Source organism: Eutrigla gurnardus, assembly GCF_963514095.1.
Source record: "Eutrigla gurnardus genome assembly, chromosome: 12".
Taxonomy (NCBI): Eukaryota; Metazoa; Chordata; class Actinopteri; order Perciformes; family Triglidae; genus Eutrigla; species Eutrigla gurnardus.
This window is the reverse complement of record NC_139926.1, coordinates 21,365,151-21,386,580: the sequence shown is the minus strand read 5'-3', so window position 1 is coordinate 21,386,580 and position 21,430 is coordinate 21,365,151. Positions and strand designations below refer to the sequence as shown.

The window sequence follows — 21,430 nt, the reverse complement described above, 5'->3', positions numbered from 1 at the left end:
CATCTAAACATTCTGACCATGATTGTTCACATAATGTTAAAGGAACCTTTCATTTCGGGGCCAGTGACTTTTTATATGATATGATTTGTTTTGAAGCATGAGTTAAATGTTTTGCAGGTGAGTTATGGTGATGTGTTGGACCAATCTTTTTTGACAAATGCACTTAAGGCTTTGAGAATGTTAACAATATTTCAAGAAATGAGCCAAAGCGATTGACAAACACTGTAAGTGCTTGATTTTAATCAAAGGTTTTGAATTGTCTGCCATAGGGAAGACCTGTGTAGAAGCAAGCTGGGAGACAGTAAAACGGCTGCTCAGGAACCGCAGATTACACTCCTTGTCCCTGACGCAGCATCGGTATATCAGTAATAATATTAACAGAAGCAACAAATGGGATATGAAAATAACACACTAAGTATTATTGATGTGCCCCCCACACACACACACACACACACACACACAATCATTTGTATGAGTTTCCCACCAACAGCATTAACTGCTGATGATACCAAAGGATTATGAAGCATGTTTGCATACACACAAGACGCTGTTTACACATAAATACAATTTAAAACCCGAAGGAAGAGAGAAAAACAGTGACAAAAAACAAGGCTTTTCTACATCCATGATCCTTGCGCTTGCCGCACACAGACCATGGATCAAACAGTACGATGCGGACAGACGAGGCGAAGCTGCAAGTTATCTAGACCATCGGGGTGAATCTATTGTATTGAAATTCATCACCATGCATGCGGATCAGTCATCTCCGTCTGCGTCTCTCTCCTCCACCACGCTTTCACATTGCTCTTGTCCTTGGCTGACCTCAGCCTGGCTCATCTTTGCTTCTCATTTACGAAAGGCTTTGCACAACTACAGCCTTGCCTCGAGGAGCCTGTTTCGAAACCCCCTCGCCATGCACTTCACCCCAGTTGCCGTTTTCCATCCTTTTTGTAGGTCGCTTGAAGTCATTCTACTGTTGTTAAGTGACATTCGAATAGGATGTACCTCTCACAGCCTGCCCCTCCTCTAGCTACCCAGTAGTTTTCCATTACCTCACCTCTGCTCAACCTGCTACGCCCCCTCCCTCATCCGCCCAACACCTGCTCTCACAGCTTCAGCTTTGTTTTTAAGCTGCACTCACTACTCTACTCGTTCTTTGCTGCCATGCCAGACACTCCAGAACGCCCCCTTGGATTGATCTCCCGGTTCCGATCCTGCATCGTACTGACCATCCCTCCTCGTCTCTGCCACGGTCAGTGCCGGCTCTGACCAATTTGGTGCCTTAGGCACGATTTAAGCCTTGTATCGTGGCCAATTCAACTACCAATCTTCATGCACTCACACAGAAACCTCATGCATGTCTTAAATATCGTATTTTATTTAAAATGGAAAATAACCCAGAAAATAAAAAGCGTATCGGACACAACTGACATAAAATAAATTATAAATACAATAGAAATAAGGCATTGCACAAAATAAATAAATAAGATAATAATAAACTGCTTTTAGGTCCAACACACATTTATGTCAGTGCCTGTGTTGGAATTCAACTGGAATTGAATGCTTTTGAATGCTTGGTGCTGAATTATTCTCCACCACCACCCATAGACTATATATAAGAGGTGAACGTATTCACCGCTGTTCACCCATTGGTTTGCTGCTTCGTCGCCATCTTGTTTCTTCCGCAAACCAGAAATGACACAAGTTTTTGTTATAGTGGAGCGGCTAAGTGCTTATTTTTATCAGAATCTTTCAGTTGATGATGAAAGCGTGAACATTGGCATGAGCAGTCTCTCAGGGTTGCTTGACAAGAAAACGCTCCCAGCCACTTGAAATTTCTATTTTCAAGATGGCCGCCCCCTGTATCCTCAAAAGATTAATTTGGATGCAGTAGCCTCGTGTAGAGCTAATGTTGCCTCTGGATCTGTCCTTATTGTCATTCAGTATTAGCCATTGCTCAATTATTATTTTGGGGCACTGTTCATTCAGCACCACAACTGTGCTAATTTATTAATATTATTTTTTCTTTCCCCATCCCTTAGTATTTATTTGAATAATTTAATGTTCTCCCTTGTGACTGTTGCCTTGGCGTGGTAAGGGAGCTTGTGTACCAGAATTGGAATTGGACAAAACACAGTCAAACAACCTCTCTTGATAGAGCCTTTGGAGGAAACCAATACATTTCTATGAGAAAATGTATCATTTAAAGATCCATATGGCAGGTGGCAGTCATCCTAAAAAATGTTAGTTAACACACTGCGAAAGGGCTACAGTTCTGGGCGAAAAACGCAGACAATGCCGATAAAGTGACCTGTCACACTCTACAACAACGCCTGCTGTATCGTCTATTTGACACTAAATGGGAGATAATTAATTGAATATACTGGATTGATGAAGACTAGCTATTGAGAATACATTCCTACAGTTTTATCAATTATTCTATATTCTTTGGCTGTTTACATCTCTGACCACATGGAAACCTCAACAGAAGACACACATTAGTCAATTAAACAGTGAATCCTGTCACTGTTGAGTAGCTAAAACTGAACATACCGGTATGTTACTTTGCAGGTCGAACTCATTTCATTCATAGGCAACTTAAACATGTTATTTATCAAGTCGACATTAATATGCACAATGAAGGTATAATTACATTGAAGTTAAAATGTTTCTGACTGCATTACTTGGAATGTACCTCAAGTGTTTAGTTTAGTTTATTTTAGTTTAGTTTAGTTTAGTTTATTAGGATCCCCATTAGCTGGGGCACAGACCCAGCTATTCTTCCTGGGGTCCAGCAGACCATCACATTTCAAGCTCTGCCGTTATGAGTAAACACACTGAAGACTGACTGAACCCAAATTCAACAAAAAGCGATTTTATGAGTTTAGTGAAGGTCAACTTGAAGATGTGTGTTACTAACACTGCAGGAGAAGATTATTCTGGAATGTAAACAGTTGTACTACACACTCCTGTTACTGTGTTGTTCATGTCATGAGTCCACGGTCAAGCTAGCAGGTCTCCAAGCTTTTACTTAAAGACACTGTTACTAAATGTCATTGTCCATTGACAACGTTGGCCACCTAGTTTACATAAACCACCACGTTTATCAAAATGATTTTTTTTGTTTGTTTTGTCCGTATTCAATAAACATTACAGAATGTCAAGGTGAGTTAAAACTCACCTCGTCGTTAAAATCCTCCTTCTAGCTCAAACTCCAGTTCCAAATTCAGTTCTCGTAAGAAACCATTTTCCCAGGCGTCTTGACTCAGAACAGAGTCAAGAACAGAACCAACGTATAAAGAAGGTCAACAATTGGCTCAAAGTTAAACCTCAGACTTTCAGGATTTCAGGCTCGTACCGACACTCAACAGTCGCCCCATAAAATGAATTATTATTCATACTGGGACATGTTCTGAAGTTGTTTTCTGACAAGTATCATCTTCTCTACATTGTATTGCGGATTGTAAACCAACGTTGACCATGCATTGCGCAAATTTTATTAGCTTGGCTTTTATTAGATTAATACAGTTATTTTAGATAAAAATAAAACAACGTGGTTATCTTTACAAGCTTGATGTAGCTAAGCCCAGCGATTTAAGAGGCGTGAAGTTACAATTAGACTGGTATGGTCCTTTTTAATGTTTATTTTAATGCTGGTTAGTAAGCAATGTTTACCATATTCATAATCGAATTAAGCTGTTTAGCGTGCTAATATTTTATAATTACCAGTAACAACACTAGATCTTTTAGAAAGGCAGCTATTTCTTTTCTCATTTCAAGCATTAATTGCACGTGTGCACGAGTTTTACCTTTTCTGCTGTTGTTTTTTTTACACATTTCTTTATGTTAAAGGAAAATGTTGCACCTTTTTACGTGGATATCCAATCTGTTTTGATAATACATTCTTAAGTTGCCTGCTATATGGACGGAGAAAGCATCACTGGCTGGACATCCACATAAACAGTGGCAAATACTTGCATTAATATTTTTTACTTATCTTTATTATGTTAAAATGTTTGGTATTTGGTTTTAGTTTTCATAAAAGTAGTTTCAAATTGTTTTTATTTTGTGTAGACATTTTCAGTGTGTGCTTTTTAATCATCTCTGTAGTTGTTTGGTGCAATTACCTTTCCTTTGCCCTGTTATTAAAGCTGTGTGAACGGATGCCTTAATGATTTGCTTATTTACAGTGTGTACACACACAGACACACACACAGTTCTGGGAAGTTAAACAGGGCTAGAAAAGTACATACACAGTGTTCAGGGTTACCAGAACAAAAGACAAAGTAAAGACTTGTGACTTCATGATGACCGTGTGAATGGAAATATACGAGGTGTCACATGTCTAATATACGAGGTGTCACATGACTAATCCCATGGAAACCAAAATATCCCCTAGTGTGACTTTACTTACTGTGAATGTGGGCTAAAAAACTTAGATTAATATTAAAATAACATTAGTCTTGTGAATAGAGTGACACGTACAGTGATCAGAAAACATCCATTACAAACTCTACAAAATAGATGTGTTCATCTCTTAAAACAATACTGGCATAACTTTAAGACTTTCTGTGGTCACAGACTTTAAATCCTGCCAGCAGGTGAATCGGAAACCAGTGGTAGGATGTAAAGTGTGCAGGCCTCCAGATGTTTTTAAAGTTAAGGTTGTGGAATATGGAGCATAACCCATATTTAGATACTGAATCCTTCCGTTTTTAACCGTCTGTCTCTTGTGTGCAACATGATGAGAAAAACCTCTTCCAGCTTAACAACCATGATTCAAAAACATTTGCAAAGACTATACTGCACATATGAGCTGCTTAAACTTCTCTAACTTTGTAGCATCCATATTTTTATTGCTTGTCTTCCCTTTTTGCAACTGATGAACGCTACCGTTTCATTACTTCCCACATTCGAAATGACTGCTTTTGAACATAAAAGAAATGCCATATGGAGGTGATTATATCCTAGACCAGTAAGTCTATAATCAAAAACCTAACTAAAGGTCTTACAAACTAAATAACATGCATTTTCACCCCGTCATGATTACTGCATCACTGCAATTCATTTAAACCTTCTCATTTGGTGCCCTTACACACTAAATTAAAATCCTTGTGTAGCATATATTTTTAGCTGTGACACATGTATCACCATGAATAGTGAATTCAGCTGCACCAGGTTCAATGGAGAGGGTTTTTTTCCAGATGCTACTCTGTTACATAATCGTACACATGGATATATTATTTTTGGGAATCAGTCAGATGACTGCGTGTCGCTCATCGTGACAAACAATCACCACTTTAGTTCCCCTCAGCGCCATCACAAGATGGTGCGTATGGACAACCTGAAAACAGTCGTTATTCAGATTGAAAGTCATTTCGACAGAGGCGGCAAAAACAAATCAGGTTTTACAATTTGTTTGTATTCCAGAAAAAGGTGGTTGTTCCTATGAAATGAGCATTTTCACACATGCACACCTCCAATACTCTTGCCTTTTACATAGTTTGCTTCCTATCAGTCCTGGGTTTGTGATGGTGAGGCTGATTTTTGCCATGTTGTTGACTATCATCACTTCGCAGGCAGTTTTCATAAATAGTTTCTTCATGTTCCTACAAAAAGAGGATTAAAGTAAAAGTTAAAATTGCATACTTTGTCTTACAGTAGAACTGCAGCTCAGTTTGATCTCAGTGTATCTGCAACATATCATAATAGGAACTTTCTTTACTTCCTGTTGTAGTTAATTTAATTCACTGTGAAGCTCTGTAATGGTGATAATTGTAATATTTACCATTTCTGCAGTGGGAGAACGATCCCTGAAAGAGAATGACATTATGTTTATATTCATGCACTATAATGCCATCAACCATACGTCTTGGCCGGCATAGAATGATGTTTTAAACATTGACTGGATGCAACTTACTCTGCACGTTTTTTGCAGACTCTGGAAAGAATGGTCAACGCCAAAATAAAGGTCAGGCAACACACACAGGGAACAACGGTTGCTACAGCAATCAAAAGCTTGTTACTGGCTGCGTTGTGTTCTGGGGGGGTTTAAAAAAAAAACAGCATTAAATTCACAAAGTCTAATCTGTAGTTAAATAAAGCTCATAGTCATTTAAAGACCATATGATTTTGCCGGTGTGCTAATTGTTTCATAAAGGAAGTTGAGGTGGAGCTCACATATTGTGTGCCATCTAAAAGCCCCAGCACTTACGTTGTGAGCTCTGTAGCTAGGCTGCAATATTCAAGTCCACGACTGTATGATAAGAAAACATCTGTGAGGTTTTATTTATATGGGGGTTATAAATCTAACTGCACAAATACAGCTGTCCGGCTCGTTGGAGGGAGTGTCATTATTCCATAATCCAGTGTATTCATTGGAAGCACGTGGCATAAAGATTACAGAGTAATTATTTGCTCTGTGGTCTTAAACAACCCTCACGTCTTCTTTGATGAGCTTACCTGTAACTACCAGCTCCCACGTCTGTTCCTGAGCTCTTTGCTTGGTGGTGATCTCACAGGTGTAGTTTCCTGTGTGAAACCTCTGGACTCTCTCAATGACCAGAATGTAGATTTGGCTCTGCAACATGTTTATGTTGAGGCGGCGAGCTTCTTGACTGATGTGTAAGGGTGCCTGTGGGGTGAAACTGAACAGGACAACCTCGTTCATTTTCCACGTCAGCTGAACGAACGTGTGGTTTGACTCGTTCTTGCAGTGCAGGATCACTTTGCTGCCGACCACCTTTGAGATGGTGTTTCTTTCTATGAGGGAAACATCAATTTTAAATGATAGATCGATTACATTTTCATACCACAGTTGAAGCTTTCGTAAAATATGTTTCTTTATGTTTTCCTGCTGTTAAATATGGATAAATAAATATGAAGCTACAGCCAGCAACTGCTTGGCTGAGCTCAAAGACCAAGAAACAGGGGAAACGGCCTGGCTGGCTCTAAAGGTCACAAAATAGCACTTCTCAGACTCACAAACAGTTTACATCTCCAAGTTTAATTTGTTCAAGCGGAATTTTGCGCTTCATGTTTCGTGGACAGACAGAGTGATATCGGGCTACTCCTCTAACTCTCAGCAAGGAAGCAAATAAACATATTTCCCGTCCATCTATTAGCTCATATCCATTGTATAAATAATAAGGGTGAGATAAAGGGTTTTTAATTGTGTGAAATCAATCATACCTGCTGTTGAGAAAATCCAGAACATGCAAAATATCAGAGAAAGCATGCTGTTGATGCCCAAATATTTACAAAAATCCTCCATCCCACCTAGAAACGAAGATTATAATTAATAATGATATAAATTATGTCACGGTCAACTACAAAAGCAAAGTTTGAATCTCAGTGTGTATTGGTAATTGGTATTATGCCCAAATATTACATTTTTCACTTTCACTTCGTTTACACAGGAAACCCTCACTCAGATTAGAAATCCTCTTTTCAAGTGTCTCAAAATAACAATCACCCACAAAAGTAAAAGATATAACTTCAAATATGTCACATGATCAAGAAAACATGTAGTTGATAAATCATAAACAAGTCTGCCAAAAAGAGTCATACTTTGAGATAAATACGTACTTACCGGTTGAGAGACCCTGCTCGCTGTTTGGTCTCCACGTTCCTTAACTCTTCCTTAAAATGTTACAAAGGCAACAACATTTGTAAATTAAATATAGAAATAATTAAAACGATTTAAACGAAATTTTCTGTGTATGACACTGTAGCTGACATGCATGTCAAGCCTCGAGATTAAACCTGGCCAGGCCCAGCACCCACACAAACCAGAAATGGTCCATCACACAGGAAGTGACTATTTTGATGACATGGTGGTCTCATGAGTGTTTTTCTGTGGGTGTCTGAGGTGGAAGAGTGTTTTGTGAGCATCTGGAGATGCTGTTGAAGATAGTGTTTTGCAGAACTGGAGCTCGCCATGTGAGCTACTGTGTCAGTGTGAGAGGCCCTGGGTCAAATTGCATGTTTTCATTTTCTTTTCTCATGTTTGAAAATACACCAAAAACACTCCTGCTGACTGTTAGTCTTCCAGTTAAATCCTGAATAATCCATTTTCATTTTGACATGAACTGAAAGGCACACTGTGAAAATGCAAACTGAGCGGTTGAATATGAGATATGAAATGGAAATGACCGAAATGGCAGTTTGAAATTTCCCTAGGTCAACCAAGGAGAGGCCTATCAAGTTCCACCTCACAGCATGTGTAAGCAGATACACCCAGCACACCCAAAAAGCAACAACAGCAAATAGAAGCCATGGGTGTGGATTTTCCCAAGTGGGCTTGCTGGCATTATTTTGTTTTCCACAGTTATTTTTAAACTCTTTCTCATGTCTTTTTGTGGAAACCTTAAGGCCGTAGTCTTTCCAAACTCTTGAGATCAATGAGGAATGTGTTCTTGACCCGTGTTGCAAATACTGCAATCGCTGTTAGCACATCAGCTATGCACTTGCAATCAACCCACATGGAATGTGCCTTACTTTAGACCATGCTTCTCACACTTAAGGCCCACTTCTGATCGTTGAAACATTTCCAAAGACCACCTTCCTAAATAAATGAGAATTATAATAATAAAATAATATATATTTATCTGGAATGAGCCACAAACCATTACGTTTCACAACAACTCTGATCTGTCTGACAGAGAGAACTCTGGACTCTATTTTCATAGCTATTGTTCATTCTTGTGTAGTTTGTTTGCACTGTATTTATACACTATATATATCTCGGTTTTATATTCATGTTATATTTGTACAGAGCGTTTTTTTGCTGACCCACAGCTGCTGTGTTAAAAATATTTCCCAGTCTGGGATTGAAAAAGTAATTCTATTCTAACAGCAAAATACTTTTGTCTCTAATGATGTGTTGGGATTGGCGAGGTGATATACAAACTAGTCATTCATATAATGCTTTGTTCAAATTATTACATTTTTTATTTATTATTGATCACATTTAGATACAAAAAATAAAAAAGCATTTAGTCTAACAATGTAAAAGTACCTACATTGCCCAGTAGATGGCGTTATGAGGCTCTCCAAGTATTTTAACCCTGTTTTGACAAATGAAGATAAAGTTTGTGTCTCCCAAACTTTTTTCCTGGGGTCCCACTCTTTAAAAATGACAACCTTATCTATAAATCCTCGGAGGAGCCAATTTGCACATAAATGAGTCAGAACCTGACTGTTTTTACTGCATCATCTTATATTATATTTATAATACGCATATTATATGCAAACACATAGATCATAAATGAGGTTATAAAGTTGTTGGGAGAGCTTGGCAGCGCGGCGGGTACACTATAATATGTAACTTGATATATTTCATTAGCGCTGCCGAGTGTGACAGTTTGTTTTCCTGCGGGTGCGGTGGAGTCTTGCCATTAGGAGCACTAAAAGGGTGGAGAAGAACCTGTTTCATTATCAGGTAATCTGTCTCCTGTACTGCTGTAGGAACCACGGGATAGAACATGAGAGGACATACAAGTCTATAAATCATTTAAAATGAATGTTGAAACAATCTCCACATGAGCAGATGTAAAATAATACAAAATAAATATAAGCTCAGTCCTCACCTTCATTCTTTATGTAGATCAAACCAGGCTTTGAGAGAAAGATAGACTGGTTCCAGGAATAAAAATACAACACTGCCTCTTAGTGGTGGTTTCATCATAATCCTCTCAACCCTTCATCAGTCTTCAATAATCCGTCTTTAATCACTAAATGTATCCTGTTGTCAAACCAGTAAACTACTTTGTCCTGCATGTTTTTAGGGATTTTAGTCAGCATGTGACCTTTAATAATTAAACAGTGGAGTTTGCATGGTCTCCTGTGTCACATTAGTTTCCTCCCACAGTCCAAAGACGTGCATATTAGATGACATATAAATGGATATACCTTAAATATGAATGTCATAGCTTTTCTGTCATGTTAACATTCATGTCTATATTATCTGTGTCTCCGTTCCTAAAATCTGTGTATGTAAATGTGTATTTATAGTCTATTCCATGGCTAATTATTGTATTTTCCACTCACTTACATTTATCTGAAGGTTTTAGTTACTTGTTACTTTGCAGATTAAGGTGAATAAAAATGTCATACGTTATTGTGAAATTCTGCTTCTACTTTTGGTACTTCAAGTACATTGTAATGGCAATTTGTTGTATTTACCTTGTATTATTCTTATTAATAATAATAATAAAGTTCAGCGTGTGTGTTTGCTTAGCAGAGAAACACTGAGACAAACTTCTTGACCACGTGTGACTTTTTATTGCGTTGGTTCACAGTCCAAAAGAAGATACTGCCACACATCTATCAGCAAAGAAGACTACAAGTTAGTAAAAATTACACTTTTTTTTTTTTTTGTTCTTTCCAAAGATTAATCATGTCTTCTTACAAACAGGCAATGCAACAGTCTTAAAATACAAAAAATCATACATTACCAGTCATATCGATGTACTCAAGGACCAGCATCATACTTTGATTATAACACTGTTAAATGCTTTAATGTGTTCAACAATTTGGTGATTCAATGAAGGCTCTTTTTTTTTAGATTCAACAGCATTAGATTATGGGATGCGAAGGGATGGCTTGGGGGTCACAATGGGGTCACAGCTGCCTTCTCTCTGAGTTTCTCTAGAGCCATTTGATTATAGCCACAAAACTGACAGTGTGTGTGTGTGTGTGTGTGTGTGTGTGTGTGTGTGTGTGTGTGTGTGTGTGCCTATGCATGCAAAGGCATATTTACTGTTTTTGTTTCGCAAAAATGTGACTCTATGCTCTAATATGTCCTTGATATCACTAAATGATCATGTTAATATTTTAAACATGTGTTATTTAACCATTTGTGCTGCATAATAAATACATTTTGTGTGTGTGTGTGTGTGTCTATATGGGGAGGGGGGGTGTTTGTGGTTAAGTGTGTGTGCTGAGGGGTCACATACAAAATTAAACTCAGATAAAAAGAAAGAAAAAGAAAGCAAAAAAAAAAAAAACATAAAATTCACATAGGTCCCAGAGCAAAATATGCACTTGCTACAATCTTACAACATTTGAGAATTTACATTTACAGATAAGGCACAGGAAATCATACAGTGGCAGCTGTTTCAATAAACAAAGCCAGAGAATGTGAGAGGAATATTTGTGATAAACCTAACTTTAAGGCTTAACACGCTTTGTACCTAAAGAAATGATTAGAAATTCATCTTTACTCTGATTCACAGTACTGCAGCATGGGCAGCTTCTCTTTGTCATGTTTGTGGGATTAAATCAATACTGTAATCACAATTAGAACTTGTGTGATTCCTCTAGACAGTGAAATAACTGATAACAGCTGCTCTGCACATTATGTACATTACCAGACATGAGATGGGGCTTTATGTACAGCAGTTGCCCCCTAGTTTGTTTGTTTCTCTTTTTTTTTAATTTGAAAGCATGTCAGTATTGTTATTTTCTTGCGGGGTAAGGACCTACTATGTTCACATAAAATCAAGTAGAAAGATCTTTTCACAGCCAGGTCAAGGATGCTTGTTTTCATTGATGAGCACGGTTTCTTTTATTGTCTGGCCTCCAACAATACTTTGTGCTGATGGTGCGTGATCTTTATCGCCCTGGACGCCTGTTTGTACAGCACGAAAAGAGAGGATTTGGCCTGAGGTCGCTACTATAGTTCATTCTCTGATAGGGCAAAATGAGCCCTGCTCTCTGCCATGGACAACTGACACCACAGTTCTACTTCAAGGCTACAAAACAGAAGCAAATCTAAAATGAAGAGATGCAGAATCACATTGAAAAAGACATTCAACATGTGGTCTTTTTTTTATTTTTTATTTTTCCTCACTAAGCTCTGGCTGCTACCTGGTATATAAACATGAAAAGGAGAGAAATGCTCTGAAATTGATGCACATCTCTCTTCACTTGAAAGAATCCTGTGTAAATGGATGCATAGATGAGGTTTTATGAGGGTTAAAGGCCTTGCACAGAGTCTAAACCTCTGATTGTGCAAAAAAAAAAAAAAATAAGGAAAAAAAAGGTATGCTCTTCTCACCCTGAAAATGGACTTTTCTTCCTCTTCTCAAAGAGCTGTATACCTGTGAATGTGCCGGCACTTAATGGTGTGATTTGTGTGTGTGAGAGTCGTCTCACTCGTGCCGTGTGCAGCCAACATGCTGCGTTTGCAATATGTCGCCGTCCGAATGGGAATGAAAGTCAGTGCCTAACTACAGCGAAATTACTGATTTGCAGACACACAAGTATAATATAACTCTCTTTCCCCTATCTACTCAAACCCCATGAAAAAAATGTCTAATCCTCCATTGTATATGATTAAAACTCTTTCAATAGAAAAAGATGTTTCTAAAAATTGAACATGGATTTTCATCAAGTAAAAACATTTCCCCCCCTGCATGTGTCCTTTCCACGTTTTTCTTTTTTAAATATAAGAACACGCTTAATAAAAAAAACCTACTCCTCCCCTTTTTTAACTTCTACGTTTTATATTTCATTTTTATCACAAACACGCATATTTTTTTGCCTCCTTGTAGAATCGTTGCCCGTGTCTTAAAGGTTTTAATCTATCCCTGTTGATTTTGCTTTTCATCCGTTGGTTTTTGACCTGCCTGTTCAAGAGTGTGCGTTGTCTTGAGTTAGGTGTGTGTGTGTGTGTGCTCTCTCTTGTGTTGAACATTTGGTGTGTGCAGGTGTACATGCGCTCTCTCTCACAGGTTCATACAGTGAGATCGTCTGACCTGGCCCTGCTGCTGGCTTTGCTCAGTCGGCTCAGCGGTCTGGTGTCTTCTATCGTATCCGTGGCCTCCATCCTTGCCTCGGCTGGAGTTACCCCCTCCCCGTTCACCGCCTCCTCTACCTCCACATCCTCATCCACAACAACCTCCTCCACTTTCTCTGCTTCCACCTCTGCCTGCTGCACCTCCTCCACCACCTCCTCCACCACCTCCTCCTCGTGTAATGTCACCCCTGCTGTCTCAGTGGTCTGGGCGTAGGAGGGCAGAGCCTCGTCATACACCTTCGAGATGTTCCCCATGGGCAGCACCTCCTCCACTTTCTCCTCCAGGAAGGGTGGGGCCCCTCTGCCAGCCTCCATGCCCACCTCAGCCAGCGGGTAGAGGTGAGTAATGGGAACTTTCTCCTCCTCCAGCAGCCTGTAACCTTTCGCTCTTTGCAGGGAGGGCACAGCCAGGGGGGGCAGGCTCTTCCCTTGTGGTGGCAGAGGGGCCGAGCCCTCGCCTTGGGCTGGGGCTGGGGCCGGCTTACGGAAGACAAAGCGAATCTTCTTCAGGCCCAGGTGACTGATCTCCACAAAGTTGAGGAAGAGCGAGACACAGGCCACGGCCAACATGAAGATGATGAAGACGGTCTTCTCCGTGGGGCGAGACACAAAGCAGTCCACCGTGTTGGGGCAGGGCCAGCGGCTGCATTTGTACAGCGGCAGGATGCGGAAGCCATACAGGAAGTACTGGCCCACCACGAAGCCCACCTCAAACAGTGTTTTGAAGATGATGTGGCAGATGTAGGTCCTCAGCAGGGTTCCCTCCAGCCTGAACTTCTTGCTTCCCTTTGTGCTGGTCTCCTTAGTGGTGCGGACGCTTCCCTGGTCGGGTGCCAGAGGGAGACGCTCCTCGCTCAACTCCTGCTGCCGGCTAAGTTCTGCCTCCTCGCGCTCCTTGCGTTTCTCCTCCATGTGGACATGGTGAACGGCGTGACCCACGTACACCAGCGACGGTGTGGACACAAAGATGATCTGCAGCACCCACAGGCGAATGTGGGAGATGGGGAAGGCCTCGTCGTAGCACACGTTCTCACATCCAGGCTGCTGTGTGTTGCAGACATAGTCAGACTGCTCATCGCCCCACACAAACTCCGCCGCCGTGCCCAGAATGAGGATACGGAAGATGAAGAGCACCGTGAGCCACACCCGGCCGATCACCGTAGAGTGCTCGTTAACTTCCTCTAAAATATTACCCAGAAAGCTCCAGTCACCCATGATCGGTCCGTAGCACTGCAGAATGAAGGGTGGGGTAGGAATGGACACAGGGTGCAGACAATCAGGGAGGGTGGGGTAGGCAGGACAAACAGGGGGAGGGGAATAGAGAGTGGCAAAAGTAAGAAATGTTGGAAAACATGTCAACTTGTCAAAAAATAAATCGAAGCCATAATTTGATGCTACCACGCGGGATTCTTTTAGAAAGCACCACTTTGAAGAATTTTAAACTTCCAAAGAGTTGTGTTCGAGTCCAATAAAAAGAAATAAAACATATGGAGACAAATATTAAATAAAAAAATGTTGAGCAAGGAATTGATTTTTGTCGTTTTCGAAGGCTGCTTGTATTAAATGTGAACACGTTTAACTAAAACGAAAATTAAGAGTGGTGCAAACCAAAAATATCTCACTCTAGCTCATTAAAAAATTCCACACAAAAAACTCCCAAATGAAAAACCAATAAAAAGAGATCAATACTAATAAATTGTCCCTTCTATTGTAAGGTTTGATATAGGTTAAATGTTATCAAATGGGCAACTTGCCACAGCTGCGGCTCCGGCGAAGTTGAGTCCTGTCCCGTTCTCTTGGCACCCGGCAGGGAAAAGTGAACTTTTTTCTGCCCTCTTTCCCACCTAAAGCCCCGTCCTTGTCGCCCCACTGAGCAGATGTGAATGAATCGGCTCTGATGGTTGGTTTTTAGTTTGCTGCAATATTTAAGCTTGGAGCCAGACGGCCTTTATTTGCCGGGCGACGTTTGGTGACGCAGGAGACAATAGGATCAACAGAGCCAGAGCGGGGATGTATGGGAGCAGGCCTCAGGCTCCCACACCAACATGGACACCGTACGGCCGGGGCACCGAGTCCACAGCAGAGCAGCTCCATGCATGCGCTTTCCTCACACATATGTATGTAGAGACACAGATACAGTAGATGAAACAACAACAGCAGCTGATGTGCCTCCAGCTGAGCTGCCATGCCAGCATTAGAGAGGCAGATGAAGGAGAGTTTAATGCCCTCGTGCATTAACACTGGACATTGTTGTTTGTACAGCCATTCAGTTCACGCAGCAGCAGGTCCATTTTAACTTTTAACATGGAGAATAAATAAATGCTACTAATGTTGAGGCTTGGACATCATTTTTTATTTTGTTTAGAGGAGGTGGTGGTCAGTTCTGTCTCATTTTATCATTTTATTTATTCTATTTTGTCATTCTGCAAGGGCTTTTAAAGACAACACAAATGAATATAAGTCAGATCCAGAATGCCAGACGTGGCACATCACTGCTGAACCAAAATAATCATTTTAAAAAAACTATTTGAATTATTTTCACAACAATTTTCTGATGTTTATATCCTTAACCGAATCCATAAATACTGGAGTGACCTAGTAAATACTCATCAAATAGTGTCCACCTTCTTTTTCATTCTTTTGAGACAAAGTTAACTCATTAAAATAAAACAGCATTTTTTTTCTTTTTCTCATGAATATTTTTGAATCTACGAATGTGAACAAAGGAAAAAATAAATATAACCTTACTTGTTTTTGTTTTTTTCTATAGTGATCTTTCGCTGATATAAAAATATGAGGTATCTCATTTAAACTGCACTTTTTCCATCTTGATTCATTTTCAGTAAAAGCTTGACAATCGGTAGCATTATTATCAAATGCAAGTTTTAACAGAGTAGAAGAGTGAATCCACCTCTCTGTGTGTGACCGCTTGTGTATCATCATATCTGTGTCACTTAGCTGGAATGTGAAGAATGTGAACCATTGAGTGAAAGCGCATGCTGAAATGTCTCTATTATGGAGGCTAGTCAAACTTTCCCGGCTCAGGAAAGAAAAAACACGAGCAGCAGTCTTTGATCTCTGAATAATTCCACAGATGTTTGAACAGAGGCAAAGCTACCACACAGCCAATAGAGGGGCTGTCAAAATATCTTGAAATCACCATCAGGTTTGGACAAATGCAACCAATAGAGTTCTACTACGGATAGAAGGGATACGATAAAAAAAAAAAAAGATCTAATTCATGACATTCAGTTTTATTATTGGCCAAACTGGCATGTTTGGTCTCACAAATATATTCAAATATATCACTTTATTTTTTAAGTTTAAATTTTAACAAAAAAAATCTGTTCCATAAAAATGAAAAAGGGAAAAAATGACAGAAACCATACATCAATATTTATGTTTTTATAGATATATATTTCTCTGATGAAGATATTTCTTTCCCCGCCATCCAAAGCTAAATAATACAACATCCAGCTCATTCCTCTTAATCATAACCCGTTCATCAGCACCATTGAAAAACAATTATTGCTCATCATATTTTGAAATCGGTTTAGCTGTTTTTGTTAAACTGGGGAACTTTCTACTCAGTCCCATTTTAATATAATGTTGTTTTAGGAAAAATGTGGCTTTATTGATGTTCAACAAAAGTTTTCACACGTGCATATGTTTTTCTATTTAACTATTATGTCTATCAGCCTATGAAGAGGAGGATAACATTGTTACATTTATTAAAATACTACAAATTGTGTTGAAATGCAGAACCTTACAATACTGGTATTTCTATTTAAACATTTCATTATAAACCACACCTGTGGTAATGTTTATTTGAAGAAAGCTTGTGTTTGCCTGTTTATCCAAACTGTTGAAAACGTGTTCTTCTGGTAAACCACTGATGCTCCGAATTACAAGGAAGGAACTAAACAATTACATGGCAGTCTGAAACAGATGGTTTGTTTATGGTCACACAACTCATTTCCCTTTTGCACAATCTAATTTCCAGGTTCCATGATTGTTTCATATTCCCAGGACCCAATGAAGTTTGAACAATGCGGTGTTCTTTGATGCCTTCAGTGCTGATATTTCTAGTTCGGACCTATGAAAAACAAATATGTATAATGCTTAAATTCACCATGTTAATTTTCTTTATTTTTTATAAGATTTTTTGTTGTTTGTTTTTGTTCAGAAATCCTGTTTAGTCTGAATGGAAAAATTGTCTGCTTTTATACAGCAGTAAGACTCACTGCATCTACTAGTTTATGTGATAAATTGCCATCTTTAAAGGAGGAATGAATTTCCATGAAATAGTGACATTTTTAGATGTATAAATGAAAAAGGTGAAGAAAGAAATACAGCAGCTTTTATTTATTAAACAAGGTTTAATGTATTCCTCATATAAATAACGGATGTGGCCTTATACTACAGTATCAGTGGTCAAAATGAACAATCATTAATCAAAAGAATGTATCTCTCCTTTTATGGATAATCTCCACTCTGCCCATCTTATTACGGCCAACCCTCGCTCTCTCTCAACCAATGGCTGTCTCTGCCCGAGGTGACATCACTGGGCGGGTGAACTAGAAAGTCCACCTCTTGGTGTCTGATCTGTGATCTGTTGGTTAGTGGCAGATTTGGCCCTCACACTGAGCTTCACTGATCCCACAGCTTTTCACATATGGATGATGTAATCTTAGAGCAAAAAAGAAAAAAAAAACCCCAGTGTGAAATGTCCCCAAATCATTTTGCTACAGTTTATCTCTGAATGACATCCAGGAACATCAGTGTGTATGTTAGCTGCCTAGCTACATCTAGTCTCCACACATCCTGGAGCAGATATCTTCTCATATGAAAAATGTCCCCAACAAAAAGCCCAAATGCTCGCTCCCCTCTGGGCCCTAGATGGTCGGAGGATGGAAGCCATGTTCAGAGCTCTGTGGAGGCATCGGGGGTGTATCCACTGCGCTGGGGACCAGGGGACTCCCTTTAAAGAGCAGTGTGTTAGTATAGTGGACGCTTGCATGCTAAGCCCCACGGTGGGCCCGTGAATGGCACCGGGATTTCACACAAAGACATGATGTCATGATGCAGGGTGGGGACTCTATTGAGCGCGTGCAGTGAGGCGCGAGGGCCAGATTAGACCTCCGAAGCAGGGCACCAACTGGCCGTTAATCAGAATGCTAACACGCTAACAAACGTATCGTACGGTGATCTGCCTACGGCGCGATGGTGCCACGCGCTTCCTGCTCACAGGGCCTTTGAAAGACAGGAAGTAACTGAAATCTTACCACTGTAACGGCCTTATCAATGCGATGCAATTTGAGACACGTATTTCATCTAACAATACGCATTCTGCGATTGTGAGGCGTGGTTTGTTCAGATAAGATAATCCTTTATTAGTGCCACGGCGGGGGGAGAGTTCTGGTCTCCCATCGCTCCCCGAGGAAAAATACCTTTCAGGATGTTTTTGTACTTAAAATTACCTTTTTTTTTTACTCTCATGTGCCATATAATGAGCAAGTAATGGTGTCATTGGTGAACAGATGCATATCTTTGGGTTTATAATGAAGGTTTAAGTTGTTTCTGAGGGTTCTGGTTTCCATCATCTGCAGTGGTCTTTGTGGTTTGGCCTCATCAAGGATCATGTCCTATTTGCAGCAATGGTTGGTCTGTTTGGAAGTTATCAGCAACAAGGACTGGAGCATCAGGAGGGTAGGGGGGGGCTGGCCATTCCAAACTGCAAGCAAGCAAACTTCATTTATACAGCAGCACCATTTGAACAAGAAGTTATATATTTGGTATTTTTCCATCCAGATGTAGTTGATAGTGTTAACTGCGGGCCCCCGTGGGCTTCAATAGATTATCCAAATCAAGTTTACAAGGGTGTAATACGTGATGAGTGCTGTATCTTATGACGTCAGCATTTTTAGCCGACAGCAAAAGGAATCTCGCAGTAGATTTGAGCCTTATATGAGGGGAAAGTAGAAGAATTCCCTCAATCCAAACCATCTATCTGAAAACATTCACATGTATTTATTTTTCTCTGGAGACGAAACCATCAAATGTATATGTATTCAATTATAGTGTTTAAAATCGAGATGACTGCTCCATTCCACCTACGATGGTTCCTGGTTTTTTTTCTGGCTCGCTATTTTTATTGTCTGTGTCACGTTCAAATAAACAGAAAGGGGGCATTCCCTGTGGGTTTTAAGAGATGGTATCAGTGATGGCCTTCACAGATACATGGTGACCTGGGGGCAGCGCTGAGTCCCATGACATAGCACAACACTAAGACCTCAATGGCGTACGGCTTACGCTTAAAGACAGACGTCCACTTGTTTCGAAACACGTTGTGTGCAAACCATCCATACATATCTGCACCCATATGTGCACAATTATATCTCTTTGTGTGTTTGTGACCTACTGCCTCGGTAACAAAGCCTTCATTTTTCCCTCTTTTTTTTTTCATGAGTCATCTGTTTAGAGTCACTTCCTTTTGTTTCAAATGGAGCTATGACACATCAAGGTACCAACAATTTACCTTACGGCTTTTCTTTGTTAGACGACGTGCCAATGAGCGTTCTCACTTTCACAAGTGAGAACATTCTTCAACAGCGATTTCTCATTTCCTCTGAGAACCGTGCAGTCGTTCCTTTCCTGCGACGGTGAGAACGTTTTAAATTCTTCAATTCCCCGAGCAAACAGCGGTGACACTGCGGCCGCCGGCTTCGCTGTTGGCCAACGGAAACTGCCGATAAGATTGATGAAAGCTGTCGTCTAGGAGCTTGACCCTGCGACCTTAAACTGAGATAGAAAGTTATGCCAGTCAATCAGATAGAGTTTAAATAATGCTTACATATACTCACACATATGCAGACATATGAGCTGCACGAATGCACACACACACACACACACACACACACACACACACACAACATGTGTCACATCTGGTCCCGAGCCATAGCATTGTGTTTTTGAGGGCAGAGTTCTCGCCGCCCAGCTTGACCAGGTTCGGCCATTGTGTTCAGCAGGTCAGACTTGTTGAATTTGGACCAGGCGGCTGTCCCTCCTGTGCTCAGCTGCTCACACAGACGACAGTCTCATGAGACGGGGTAGTTCACAGCTTGGGAGCACATACTGGACACTTTACAACAGGAACCGGTGCACAAAAACACCGCCGTACATTTTTTAGAGCTAAAATGCGTCATTATGGAGGGGAAAAAAAGTGGTGTTCAAAAATTTAAAGTTTATTCCTCCATAAATATTTTTCTCCGGCTATTGTATGACAGTTTGTGGGAGAGTTAAATACAGATTGATCAGTGGTAAGATTAGGAAAGAGACTGGTGTGTTTAAATGGTGAGAAGATTAGACTGTTTGGACTCACTACCTGCATTTGTGCTTAAGGTTTCCCCTTCCATGTCCTGTTACGCCAGCAGCACCCTCCCTGTCTGTGAGGGGACTCGGCTGTTGGAAGGGCCCACTATTGTCTTGTGCGTCGTCTGATTTTTGTTTTGGTGAACATGTGTTTTTCATTTTCCGGGAGCATATTTGCATAATAACTGGTAACTGCTTTTTCTGTGTTTTTGGCTGATGTGGTTCGTCTTTCACTGATTGACATGCGCAGACTCATCCAATGAACCGGTTTGTCAGGATCCTCTTGAAAATGACAGATCAAGAGATATTTTCCTGAGCCGTCGATCTTGATGACTAATTAATTCAATGATTGTGTATTGCTGCCACCTGTGTGTGGACTGATGTCTGACATTGGCTATACTGTAGAAGGGCTCAGCCCAAAACATTAGTGCGTATTCAATATAAGTCATAGTGTGTAAACAGCTATAAAATGGTGGAGTGTGTTCTTCACTCATGACATTTGTTCATTTATAACAGCGGACCCCTTTTCCTATGATGTCACTGTGATCAGTCCACTGTGAGGACATTTTGGAGGCACTTATAAGCAAAGTACTCATCTAAAAATACTAAAATATAACCAAAGAAAAGTGGAAAGCGAAGGAGGGTTCACATTTTGGATTATTTTGGGTCTTAGCAACAGGTCATATTACACCTGTTTTAGACACCACACCTGCTGGCTGTTCATTTTAGAAGTGATTTTAAGATTTTATTGCTTCATGACCAAACTCACAACTCCCTTTGAAGCTAGAGCCAAGGCTACAGACGAGTGACTGACCAATCTGGAGATTCTCACCGTTATATGAATAGGAAGTCATTTCTAAATGGATTTGTTTTGAAGATCGTCATGTTTTAATTCTGTATTTCAGTTGCTGTCAGTGTTTTTATCTTGTAAAGTAACTGTAGAAGGCGATCATTAAAAAATGCTCTATGAATATGATGGATTATACTTATTAATTCATGTTTTAGTTTGTGTACAAACACACTAGTCTCACACATTATAAAACTAAAAGAAGCTGCCTTTGTTCACAATTTGCGTACACTTTCCAAGAACTATTTTTCTCTGACTGAGGCCTTTAAATAAATCACTGTACAGACTCTGCGTCAGAATACCAACTAAACTGGCAACTTTGTCTGAGTTTAAGAGAGAAACGTGGCTGAGAGACGAGACATGAATTGTTCTCACCGGTGAAGGAGGAAGTGGAAAGGCAGCTTCCTCTC

General features: G+C 40.1%; 2 protein-coding genes and 1 long non-coding RNA gene across 5 annotated transcripts in view; 2 read left to right on the top strand and 1 right to left on the bottom strand.

Moving 5' to 3' along the window:
* The window catches only part of LOC311022208, a 41,929-nt gene extending 37,765 nt beyond the window's left edge, over positions 1–4,164 (top strand). Inside the window, exon 2 of the long non-coding RNA XR_014598096.1 lies at positions 3,742–4,164. This is a non-coding gene — a long non-coding RNA (uncharacterized lncRNA). The remainder of the gene's footprint in view (positions 1–3,741) is intronic.
* The window catches only part of LOC311022201 (nectin-4), a 19,457-nt gene extending 15,293 nt beyond the window's left edge, over positions 1–4,164 (top strand). For all 3 annotated transcript variants that reach the window (XM_084023299.1, XM_084023298.1, XM_084023300.1), the window contains one exon: positions 270–4,164. Coding sequence is in view for 2 of the 3 variants with exons in the window: in XM_084023298.1 (XP_083879424.1) it covers positions 270–284 (15 nt within the window). In the remaining variant the exon portion in view is untranslated. The remainder of the gene's footprint in view (positions 1–269) is intronic.
* Positions 1,706–21,430, bottom strand: LOC311022200 (gap junction alpha-8 protein-like). Its single transcript, XM_084023297.1, has 7 exons — positions 21,396–21,430; positions 7,592–14,032; positions 7,192–7,278; positions 6,463–6,762; positions 5,921–6,041; positions 5,789–5,813; positions 1,706–5,609 (listed from the first exon to the last, which is right to left on the bottom strand). Exon 2 carries the CDS (start codon positions 14,015–14,017, stop codon positions 12,740–12,742), a length of 1,278 nt encoding a protein of 425 aa, XP_083879423.1. The 5' UTR covers positions 14,018–14,032; positions 21,396–21,430; the 3' UTR covers positions 1,706–5,609; positions 5,789–5,813; positions 5,921–6,041; positions 6,463–6,762; positions 7,192–7,278; positions 7,592–12,739.

What these genes read in the sequence shown, in the direction of transcription:
- LOC311022200 (XM_084023297.1), bottom strand. Translation starts at nt 14,017, where the DNA reads ATGGGTGACTGGAGCTTTCTGGGTAATATTTTAGAGGAAGTTAACGAG.